Source organism: Ambystoma mexicanum, chromosome 4p (genome assembly GCF_040938575.1).
Source record: "Ambystoma mexicanum isolate Mex_15411 chromosome 4p, UKY_AmexF1_1, whole genome shotgun sequence".
NCBI classification, from domain to species: domain Eukaryota; kingdom Metazoa; phylum Chordata; class Amphibia; order Caudata; family Ambystomatidae; genus Ambystoma; species Ambystoma mexicanum.
The window spans coordinates 413,098,468-413,111,154 of NC_090927.1; the positions used below are offsets into that span (position 1 = coordinate 413,098,468).

The 12,687-nt window shown below is 48.0% G+C and overlaps 1 protein-coding gene across 3 annotated transcripts in view; it reads left to right on the plus strand.

Moving 5' to 3' along the window:
- Positions 1–12,687, plus strand: part of NBAS (NBAS subunit of NRZ tethering complex) — a 3,456,930-nt gene that overhangs the window by 2,127,138 nt on the left and 1,317,105 nt on the right. For all 3 annotated transcript variants that reach the window (XM_069605942.1, XM_069605943.1, XM_069605944.1), the window contains one exon: positions 7,034–7,263. In XM_069605942.1, the coding sequence (XP_069462043.1) occupies positions 7,034–7,263 (230 nt within the window). The remainder of the gene's footprint in view (positions 1–7,033; positions 7,264–12,687) is intronic.

The following is a 12,687-nucleotide window of genomic DNA, read 5'->3' on the forward strand; positions in this document are numbered from 1 at the left end:
CACCTGTGTTGGTCTCGTGTCCACCAGTCCACCCGACGATCTCCTCAACCCATCTCTCTGCCCTTTGTCCTCGCAGCTGGGCAGCTAGAAGCCCATCAGCCTTGTCCCCTTTCTCATAGTACTTTTGCTTCAGGACTTTCAGCTGTTTTCAGCTCTTCCCTCTTAGCCCTGGCCTCCCGCCTCCCTTGTACCCTCTCCACGCCACACTCTTGAATTCTGCGTTCCAAGAAAAGAATATCCCTCCTCAGATTATTCTCCTGCATATTTCTTTCCCTCTTCTCGGAGGCGCCCTCCTTAATCAGCAGGCTACGCCAGGTCGCTTTGGCAGCCTCCCAAACCATGCAATAGTCCACCTCCCCTGTACTGTTTTTACCAAAATGTTCTTTGGTTCCACCCCCCATTTCTTCCCGAAACCTTACATCCTTCCTATAGAGAATCATTGCACCTCCAAATTGAGTCCCGGCCCTGCATCCCCTCCAAAGAAACACCCATGTGAACCATATCATGATCTGACCAGCTAACTGGCACATGAGCACATTCCAAACACAGTCCAGCAATTCCCTTTCAACACAGATATAGCCAATGCGTGTGTAGGTACCATCAGGCAGATAAAATAGCATGTATAGCCCTCAGGGTGGACCCATCTCCAACATCCTGTAGCCCATACATCTCCAAACAGTCCACTAGTTCCGCTTCACCCACCTCCATCGCCTGCCCCTCTTCCCCCGCCAGGGTCTTCCAGTCCAGCTTAGGGTCTGCCGCTTATTGTCTCCCCCGAGTACAAGGATGCCCCTAGCCTCTATCAATTGGGCAAAAGAATCCCCCCCCAAAAAGGCTTCTGTCTCGGCAGTATACCATTGCGAATGACATCCACTCCCCCTTCCTTTGGCCTGCAATCAACAAGGCTCTCCCTCCAGACCCTAACCTCTGTTAACCTCAACCTCTTGTACAGCAAAATCTCCACTCCTCCCTTCTTCAACCCCCCCTGGAGCCCAGAACCCACCACCAATCAACCCGAATGGAATGCGTCTCTCCTCACCCACCACCAATCGCGTCTCCTGCAACATCAACACATCCAACCCTGCTCTCCGGAACTCTCTGGCCATCAGAGAACGTTTGGTCGGGGAGTTCAGACCTTTCATGTTCAAGGTCCCAACTGCCAGGTGGTCTGCCCTTTCCCCCATACTACCTCCTACCGTTGCCATTGCTCATCCCATCACACATCAGGCTGCCTGTAGCACCCCTTTTGACATATTCCTTTGGCCCCAAACCTTCCCCTGTGCCGCCTGAACCTCCTCGCACACCCCACCCACACACCCACACCTTTCCCCGACCCTCCCATTTTATTCCCCCCCACACCCCAGGGACGGCCATCAAACGCTGTGCCACCCCAGGCACAACACCCACCCTGTCCCCATTCCCCATAATAACACCAACTAAACAAAGGCATAACCAATAACCACAATCGCAGAGAAACTAACACTCCCTTATGAAACCTGGTCAATAGCAACTCCCCATTTCACTTCACCAGTGGTGGAGTGTTAAGCTTTAGGAACTTTCTGCCCTTATGGGCCTGTTTTTTCTGACTCAGTCGCCCCCTGGCTCCCCGCCAAGTCTTCCGCCTCACTTAGTGACCCCTACCCACCGTTTTCAGCCTCAGAAAGATGTTAGAGGGCATGTTCGCCTCAGCACCCTTGGTAATTCTGTAATCCACCAGTTTGATCTTGAAAACCAGCGCAAATGGAAATGTCCACCTGTACCTTATGCCCCTTTCTGATAGCCAGGCTGTTAGGGGCCGACAGTCTCTGCGCCTGGCCAGTGCGAAACTTGAAAGCTCTTGATAAATTTGAACGGTGTCCCCCTCATATTGAATATTACACAGCTGTTTTGCTCTTTGCGGGACTGCCACCTTCTCTGTATACCTCCAGAATTGCATGACTATAGATCTCGGGCCTCTGCCCTTGGCCATCCCTCTGCAGTGCGCTCGTTCAGTCTCCACTTCTCTTCTTCCTCCTTCTTCTGTGAACAGGACAGGGCAGACTCTCCCTTCTTTTCCTAGAGACCAGACATACAAAGATTGTTCTTGCTTTCTCTATTTTTGTGGTCATCTAGCTTTAATTGTTAATCTTCATCCCGCATTTCAGTGTTCGACAGCCTCCGTTCAAACCTCATTTCCACACGGTCCGCATTCAAGTGGTTATTTTCCATTCCTTCAAATTTGTTCTCCAGAAACTCAACTCTGCCTCTCAGGTCGGAGACCGAGGCCTATAGTTCCCCTCATATGACCCTAATCTCCTACAGAATGTCCCTTATGTCCTCCTTTGTGGATGGAGCCTTGATATCACTCCCAGCCTCCGGCAGAGCCTGGTTTCAGGCACCCAGCCCTCCATTGCCACCTGTCTCCGGAACTGCTGCAGACCACCTATGCTTCCCTTGACTTTTGCAGCCAGTTTGAGTCCCTGCCGTAAGCATCCACCAGCGTAGGCACCAACCTCTCCCTGCTGCCACACTCTTCCTGATCTGGTCCTCACTTGATACACCAGTCCTCCCGAACCCTCTCCGACCCCCAGGGTCCACCGGCCATGTCCTCAGCATGCGGCATGGCCCCGTCACACTGTCCATGCCTTGTGTGGCAGTCCCTTTCACTGCACCGCGCTCTTTCTCTGCACCGCGCTCTTTCTCAGTGCCAGTGACCCTCTGTCGCCTCCAACTTTTCACTGCCCACAAAGTTCCAATGGAGGGCTCCCTTCTGCGGCTGTGTACTGTAGAGGAGGCATGGTATCACAAGTATGACACTGACACAATGGATACAATATGTAAAACCTTTATTGAAGTTGTTGGGGCTGGAGAAACTCCTACTTTGCCCTATAACTAAGATGGGAGTAGTCTCGACCATCAAATGAGAAACAGAACAGTCCTAGTCCGTCAAATCAAAATGGCCTATGCTAACAAAAACCAAATGCCCCATCTCTTGTATAAAAAGTGTAAAAAGGAGAAGTGTATGCAAAGGAAAAATCAGTGTTCAAAAGAATAAATGTAGTTGAACCAGCTCTCCTCCCCACATTAGACCTCACGGAGTAAGGCTGTCCCTGTAGGCAGGATGACATACTCTGGCTCGATTTTTGACACAATTAGCAGTTCAAAAACGTGGTTTAAGACCCACCTGGCCTTCCACGTTAGTGTCTCTTTTCCTGACTTCAAAATACTGTTCCAACAAAATGTTCACGTAGGTCCCCCACTGTCGGGCTCAGACCTCTCACAACAAAGTTCATGTAGGTCCCCTCTGTCGGGCTCAGACCTTTCACGAGAATGTTTCACGTAGGTCCACCTGTGTCGGGCTCAGACCTTTCACAACAAAGTTCAACAAAAACATGCAAGGGGGCATTCTTCCCCAAGCTTATTATACTTAGGGTCTCCCTCTGTCGGGCTCAGACCACTTTCGGATGTCGAAGACTTTCGAATGTGAGTGGCTTTCTTTAAAGATCACTGCCAGACCACTTCGACTCAAAGTTTGTTTTAACTTTCACTCTCCCCTTCTTTAGGAGTCAATCTTGCTTACTTCACTTTTGCTGTTGATTCGCTTTATTGCTTCAAACAATGTACCTTTCGCTGCCAACTCACCGGCTGTGTGTGTTTCTTTCGTGATTTTTCGATTTCCAATTCACGAGTCATGGTCCGTACCACAGGCTTGGCCTCGCCTCCCCAACTTTGCCGTTCAATCGGGAAAGTCGCTGGCGTCCTTGAAACACAATGAGCCTTCTAATGTGGGATCTGGCCTTCTCCACATGTCTTTCGGGACCTATCGGAGGCAACAACCTCCAGTAAGGAACTCTTGGGTTTTCCGACCCGCTGCTCCAGTAGGTGTGCCTTCGTCCCGGAAGTTCTGTTCGTACTCGTGTTCCGCCTTGCTCAGAGTGTGTCTCTGGGTTTTGCCTTTTATTCGTGTGAGGAGAGCTAATTGGTATTCGGTGTATTCACTTAGAGTAAAGTGCCTGACTTTGTCTGACCTGATTAAATGGACTTGTCCAGTACGATGTGGGAGAGTTAGTCTGGTTACTCTGTCACTCTCTTCCTCGGCCCAGTCTTTGTGTAAAAAGGGGTGGGGTTTGGGTCCTCAGAATATTCTAAAAAAGAGGAATGGTTAGATAAACAAAATAGGGGGGAATACTCTGTCTCACCGTCGGCAGCCTCACCCCCACTCCACGAAGACCCATCACCCAGGTGATCCTCCCGCACTGGTCCACCCCCAGGAACTGGATCCAAAAAAGATGGCCGTGTCTTAGCCACCTGGATGACAAGTCCCCGAGAACTAGCAGACGAGACACCGTTTGGTTCCTCACAGTACTTGCCGCCCCCTCAAACGATGCTCCTTCGCTGTCCCCCCTCCAGATACCAGTCGCAATTCAGCCGCAGGCGGGCTCCGCACCTGCTTCTGGCCCCCATCCTCCTGTCTTCAGGCACAAGCCTGACCCAGCCACCAGCAGCTCCACCATACAGGCCTCAAGGGCCATCACTGAAGCTTGGGCCTGTCCTCTGCTTCCTCACCTGTTCAACAGAGTCTGCCAGACTCTAAAGAGCACCAAGCCCGCTGCAGGCCATAACTCACTGTCGTGGCAGCCTCCCAGCAAAGTCCTCACCACAGGTGGCCACGCCTGGTGTGCCTCAAACTGTGGGCCGCCTCCTGCCCCCCACCTCACCGGATGCTTCTCCTTCCTACTCTGGTGGGGGCAGCTGCCAAAGCTCTGCTCCACTGAACACCACAAGCCCTGCTCCCAGGCCTGTCCTCAGCACCAGGAATCTGCCAGGTCCTCCGTTCAGCCGTTACCAGGCCCTCTTCTTTCCAGCAGTACACCATGGAGGATGGTGTCAGCTACTCCCAGCTGTGATCCGGGCCTCCCATGGTGCCCCACAAGGTCCCGACCCTTCCTGGAGTTGCGGGTCTCAGAATGGGCCTCCGCTGCACCAGCTGCACCGGCACAGGTCTGACCTCGGTCACTCCGCAGTGCCCCACACTCGGGGCCGCCGCTGCAAATTCTCTATATGGTCTCCACTCCCAGGGCTTCCGTGGAACACTGAGGATATCTCGATAAAAAGCCCTTGTTTGCACTCAGACCGCCATGGGGGACGACGGTGCATGGTAATGTTATTTAAATGGATTCTTCTCCTGTAGATTCCTCATCACCCTACGATCCTGCCCCGCTATGAAAGTGGTCTGTAGTCTATATTTGGTTGCCCTCTTCTAATATGACAAGGGTATGATGATCAAGTGTTAGGCACAGTGTGATGCCTTGCTATAGTAGTACTGTCAGTCAATGACTTCCATTATGGTTATGTTCCTCCCACCAAAAATAAAAATGTGTTGTTGGCGATTTTCAAGCCAAATCCTATGAACTCTTCCTCTGCCGCAGCTACTGAGCTCAGAGAGGGGGAAAACTGAGGTACGGATCGGAGTGACGTATTATATATGCGTCCGACATCACATCCGGAACCGACGAGTGGCACAATCGAGTCAATAACAGTCACTATATCTCGGTCGATATCTAGTACTATGCCCACTGTCGAAAAAGTTCTGAGCAGCTGATGTTGGAAGGGATACCTCTGAACAGCTGATGCTGGAAAGGACATGCATCTGGTGAGGAATCTGCAGGAGAAGAATACATAGAAAGAACATCACTGGTAAGTAATTTCTCCTTTTTGGTAAGAGCTACCATTGAAGAACCATTACTAGCAGTCCCATCAGCACTGAGAAGCTTAGAGGCATGGGGAAAGAGCCAATCAGGAGTCCGCTTACAAGGAAGCTAGCAGCCTCATGATATAACAGAGACAGCAGGCAGTCATTTGAGGTCTTGGACCTAGCGGAGGTAGACGTACCTACAACAGCTTGCTGCCTGGTAGACTATTATCTGATTCAAGGAATCATTGGAGAAATGCTTCAGAGGAAGAGCTGGAAAATCCTGTTACAACCCTCAGAGTGAAGGTGGACTCCACCTTGGAGAAATTGGAAGTATTGTTAGAGATTGTTAAAGAGGGACCCTCGCTTCTACGGGCTAGGAGGGGGATTCCTCTAAAATGTGTCTCCTGGGAATCTGAGCCCAGTGGAAGAACACTAAAACCCAGTGGTCTGGAGAGTAGGACACTGAGAAAAGCCTCAAGGAGACGCTTCATAAGAAGAGACCAGAAATCTGACAAAGAGCTGATTGACTGAGAAGACCCATCTGTGCTTTGAGTAGTCCAAAGGATGGCTGAGAACCTGTGCTGTTTTGGATTATGTTGTAGTATCAGAATGGACATTATAGTGATACATTTTGATTATTTCCGTTAGCTGAAACATTGGACTTTGTGTTGTGTAGTTTAGGGTTAGCCTGGTCGCGAACAGGACTTCTTAGGATTCAGGTTTGGAGCATTTTGATTGCCCTTCTCATTGGAACATTTGTTTTGGTTAGTTTAGTGCGTCTCTGGAGGGATGAAGACTGATTAATGGTAGGAGTGGAATTTGTTTTAGTTAAACACCACATTCGAGATTGAGAACACCTCAAACCCCTCACTTTGTGTTAGCACCCCACCCTAACATTACATAGCTGTTCCCTTTTAGTTTTCAGTCCTTTGCCCTAGGCCCCTTAAGGTATTTTACCAACCCCATTATGACACTATGTTAAAATAAATGCTTGCTTTAACTCAATGTTTGCTTTGCCTTGCTTGCTTGTGTCATTGCATGGGTTCCCCATAGCAGGCTTACCAACTTGCATACATAATGCTTTTAGCTTTTACGTTCTACTGCATTTTTTTTCATGTCAGCAATTTGAAAATCTATGCCTTTTATAGTGGCTTTAACACAATGTATTGATAGAGAGGTCGGCACCATCTGAGATTATTAGATATCTTTACTTAGCCAATTAATATACAGTGAGTGGCAAAATGTAGGCTTTCTGATAAAAAAATGAACTAGGAAGGGAACTACTTTGTAATTATGATCAATGTTGTGCTTTGTTTCAGATACAAATTTCTGTTTCTTTCCTAATTTTTATATCACCAGGCTGACCCAAAGGAGCTTATAAAAATAGTCACAAAACACGTTTCAGAGTATGCCAACGCCGACTGGCCAGAAGAGCTGGTTGCCTTAATTGAGCAGTTACATTACTACAACGAACAGCTGATGGACTTCACACAAGCGCAGATCCTTCAAGGTCTTGGAAAAGGAGTGGATGTGCGCAGGTTCGCTGCTGACAGTCAGTACAAGCGGGAAACAATTCTCGGTCTGGCAGAGTAAGTCACAAGCCTCTTCTACGTAAATTAAAACATGTCATATTGCAAAAGGAGAGCAGTTCTTTTATCATTGATTCTATGGGAATACAGTGTGACAATTTCAATTTATAACAAATACATTGTGGCCCTTAATTTGTAGGCCTTTGCCAATTAAATTGCAAAAGAATGTTTAATTGCAAACTGTTAGGGAGAACTCTCATAAATGGGCTAATTTCCTTCACCTTAGAGACCCCCAGCAACTTTGCTGGATTTTGAGGACTTGATTTTTTTACCTGGAGAGAGTGTGAGCCTTTTTTCCCACTCTCTCATGTATTTTGATGTGTGTTTTACTCTTGTGTTCTTTGATTATGGAGTTTTAGACAACTCCATAGGCATCATCTTTTCATGTGTGTGTTACGCTCACCTGGTCTCTGCGGAGGCGTTGGGGCACGGTTGCAGCCCTCCATGAACTTGACTCACCTCCCCCTTTCGGGCCTCTCCCTCGGTAGAAAAGCGGTGAGCGGTGGTACGTGGCGATACTGCTCCTGCGTGGAGATAAGAGTGTGTGAGTGCGCCAATCTGTGATTGTTGTACCTCTCGAACCCTTCTCCCCAAAGTACGGTTTCTGTGAGCATACTCCGGCCCCTAAAGCTCACCTGTGAATTATAGAAGGTAAGCTCTCCGTCCTGCTACTTCTGGCAGGGGCGCGTTGAATGGGATCTAGTTCCTTCACTGATCCCTGATAAGGATTAGTCCAGTCCAGCTGCGACTATGCTTCTCCTTATGATTGGTAAGTGTCTCTTGAGCTCTTGTGATTCTTTTTGTTCTGTTTAATGTCTTTATATGTTGCTCCTTATGCCCGCAATAATGTCTCTCTTCTGTTTTCTTCCCTTAGATGGAAATGCGGCCTCAATGCAGCTGTGAGACGCGGCCGGATGGAAGATTGATGCTACTGCAACGTTCAACCGCAGGTAAGTGATGGTTTAAGGAAAAGCGCAAAGTATCGCGAAGCGTGACCTTAAACTGGCTGTTTTTTCGATGTCTGACCTTGTCTTCTGTTTTTCCTTGCAGGCGCTGCTGTCGACGATGGAGCGTGTCGTGCTGCGGTGCCAAGATGAAGATTTCGGCGTTCCGGAAAGTGTAAAGATGAATGCTCCGTCCGCCGAAGAGATGTACAGGTAAGAACAGCTTCCCCCAGTTGGTAAGTATGCTGGCAGGAAGCTGGATGTCCAGGAAGCAGGGTCTTCAAAGGTAAGCAGGTATGACCTCAGGCAACGGTGAGCGTTAGGCTGCTTTTAAGTGCAGAATAACACTAAGCATCTGTCTTGAGGGTCAGGGCAGCTTATATAGCTGTGAATCCATTAGCAGCCACACCCAATTATACACTTGGGGCTGCTTAATGGATGGAATGTTCAAGGTTAATGCATCTGAAGTGCTATGTCCATAATAAAAGCTTGTTGGTGTTAAATGGATGTTCTTGTTTACTTTTGTTCATGAGCCTGGCGCCAAAGGCGCCAGGCAGTGTCCACCCAGGTCTCCTGTGCATGCGACCCCTGCATGCCTGTGCCGCTGACTTCATGACCATGACAGTGTGTTACACAGCACCCTCACTGCAGTGACACAGGGAAGCCCTTTCAGGCTGTCCCAAGTTTTAAATATCTTCTCTGGGATAAACTACTGTTTCCCAGAGAAAGTAAAGTTAAATTGACTTTACTAGTCTTTTTAAATTCCTAGACCCAGCACACACTATCTTACAATAGAGTGCTGGAGGGGTTACCTAGTATCCCCTGTGTCTAGAAACTCATGTAGCAGTCAAATGCTACCCTTTCCTCTCGAAATGGCTGGTAGCAGTGGTTTTACAACAAACTACCATGATTCTTCCCGACCGCGACCACCGGTAGTGTTAAATCGCGGAAGCCATGTTTTTCAAGATGGCGTCTGAGCCCCCTTTGTTTAAACAGGTCCTGGTCTTCTTTTCTCGCCATTTCTTTTTGGAAAGGTCCTTCTAGAGTTTGTTTCTACGTGCCAAACCAGGTTTGGTCCCTTTGCTCCTACGCCTTTGGTGGGCTTCAGGACTGAAGACTGCCTCTGGTGCCTGAGTGTCTGGGGTAGGCAAGAAGTGAGGGAGGTGCCCGAAACTCCCTGCGCTTAGTCTCCTAGGAGACCCAAATGCTCTCTGGCGTGATTGGCTGGCTGACTGTCCGGCAAGGACAGCCACCCTGCTGGGTGAGTGGCAGCTAGGCTGGAATGAATGGGAGAAAACTGTTTAAAAGGTGAGTCTCTTGGCTTGGAAGGTAGAGTCGACCACTGGAACGAAAGAACCAAAGACGAGCTGGAAGAGGACGGCTGCTGCAACTCCTGGACCATTGGTTTGCCCAGTGAAGCCCTGCTGCAGGTCCGAATCGCCAAGTTCATCTCGACAGAGAAGCCCTTCAAGGACGACTTCTTCCTTTGAGTTGGTGGGACCAATCAACTCGTAAGCCACCCGATACCATTCTCGGAGTTGGTTGTATTTTCCTCAGAGTGCTGCAGGAAACTGAATAGCCAGGGGGAAGTACACCAGTTTGTGTGCTTGAAGACAGCTACCGGAATCGAAGAATTGCCAGTTTGCCAGCTTTGTGACCAGTCCCCGTGCAGTGCAGGAGTCCCCCCACATCCTCCCTCCTGTCCCCACGACTGAGGCTCAGGAACAGCGAGATCTGCAGGAACTGCCAGGAACGGAAGTCGTCAGCTGCATCTTTTTCTTCAATATAAGGTACTGTGAAAACCCGACCGAGAGAACTTATCTCTCACTGCGAAAGTGCGTGAAAGTTTGGCAATTTGCAGGCCTAATCAGCTTGTGACCCAACTTTCTTCTGAGAACTGTGGCAAAGACTTTTCCATTTATCTACCAGAACTGTTTTTACCTATACAAGACTCTAACCCATTCACTTTGGCCTACCTATTGCATTGGACCAACTCCTCTGGTGAACTCAAACTATTTGCACTGTTTAAAAGTAACTCTACTATTTGTTCTATTAATGCCTTTTTGCTCCTACTTCAAATGCTCTGAATGCCATTTTGCTCCTCCTTTAAAGTAGTTTAAATGTTTCAGAACCGGCTAGTGTGAAGTATTGTAGGATATTGTTGTGTGATATTGATTGCCTCCTTTTAGTGAATGTTTTGTAACTGACTGTGTAATAAATTAATAAGTGTTTTACCAAGAAACCTTGAGTGTGTCTATTTGAATACTTGTAATTGTACGACCTCTGTGTAACCTCATTACAAGCTCCCATTCCCTCTTGAGATAACCCTTGCTGCTCAGCTCGCTACCAAAAACTGTGTGGTACAGACTTATACCAAAGGTTGGTTTTGCTTACACCTGTAGTCATAGTTGTGTGTAGTGGTCCCAGAGGGTACTGCATGCAAACTTTGCCTAACACAAACTGGTGCAGGAGTTTGAAGGGGTGGGGCCAGAAGAGAATAACAGGAGAAGGGGAGAAGGCATTTGCTCCATTAATTATGGGAACAGGGTTATAGTGATGAGGGTACAGCAAGCTGAGAGTTGTTGGATGTTGCTGTGGGAGAAGATAACGTTTTGAAATGTATGGGAGAAATAGATTTGAAGAGGGAGTGGTGATGCATGCCTCTGCTCTGTTTGGTAGTTGGTTTGAAATGGTACACACCCAAGTATCTGGGAAGGTGGGTGAGCAATGGGGCAGCTACCTGTTTTCTTTTATAATGGAAAGTTGTCCTGTATATCAATGGAACGGTCTTGTTGGCGGCCTTGGCACTAGCTCCTATAAGATGGTGGCGGAAGGGAAAGATATTATGAGGAGAAAGTGAGGAAAGATGTCAAACCTGCGGTGTTGATGAGTGCAGACCAGAAGAACACGTTTTCTGTGCAATGGCATGTTTCTCAGGGAGTTGTAGTGAGGACATTTGGGGAAGTGCTTTGGATGGGCCAGTGCTTTGCCCTGGCACAGTATAAAAATGACTCTCAATTTGGGGCTGTCCCGAGGCTCCACAAACACATTTCCCAGGGCTTAAAACGAATGGAAAAAATGAATGATGATATTGCTCCTGCCCCTGTGGGAGGTGACTATCACCCATGTTAAGAATAACATCAGTTTCAGATGTTTCGTTTCGTAGTGTTTGTTTTGAAATACACTGAAGGGGAAAAAATAATATTGAGAATATATTGTTTTATTTTTTTGCCAAAATAGTATTACATCTAAGTCATGTCTTTATTCATTTGGATTTCTCCCGCATTGGATATTTCATAGATGTTACATGCTGTTTGAATATTCCCCATCGTCAGTCTGGAATCCTTTGTAACATTAAAGCAGCTTCATTTGAAATGAAGAATTGCAATCATTTTAGTATTCTATTAATGTTGTTTTGGATCATTTACCGCTCAGCCAATAGACATTCACTTCCATTGCTCCTCTCCTGGAGGTCATCTTCACCATGGCAGGCCCCATGAGCGTGCTCCCCATCCTAGGTCAAGTTCCAACAGGGAAGCTTCCTGCGGGAAAAAGGTGAGGAAAGGAGATGCCACCCATGCACTTTCTGCCTCGGATAAGGTGGACGTACCGCATAAATCCTCATCTTCACATAAACAGCCAGCTTTGTTGAAGAAATTCACAACAGCAGCATTGTCAACAACTCCACCAACTGCACTGTTGTCATTCAAGGCGACTTTGTCCACGGTTTCTTATTCGTCCACAAAGCTTAAACAGTCAGCGACTTGGTTGATGCCTTCCCCATCGATGATGGACTAACATGTCAAATCTGCATCGTCCATGACTCTGACTTTGACATTGACAAAAATCCCATCAAGGACATTCTCGTCGCCAACCGTACCTTCAACGACCACCTGTTGACGACCACGAAGCCTCCAGCACAGACCACTCCACTGACTGCTCTGCACACAACTTTGTCGATGCAATCTGCACATCCACAGACAAAGCCTACTGTGCTTGGATCTCCGAAGCGACATAAAGAGTCACACTTCACCCTCAAGCCCTATGTTACTCCAATCATGCCAAGACAATCGGAAGTGCTTCCAGAGGACATTTTGGAACATGATTGACAATGATTTTGAGGGCCTGGAATGGATGTTCTAAGAAGAGGAGGACAACCTTTCCATCTTGCCTCCAGCACAGCCACCTCATGCGACATCTTTATCTGTGTGACCTTATGCCTTCACCCATTCTTCCGGAGTTTCAATATGTCTCCATGGGCATTTTGCCAGCTTTGCAAACACTGGTACCGGAACTGCAAACATGAATTCCCACCATTCCTCCGCTGGGGGCAGCTGGGGAGATTTTGCATTTTGACAAATAAGAAATCAACAAACCGGACTTCAAGTTCTATGGCCATATCTTTTCTGATGTAGGCATGCAGCCTGATCCCGAGAAAGTCTGCACCATCAATGACCTGATGGCGCCAACCCAAGTATCG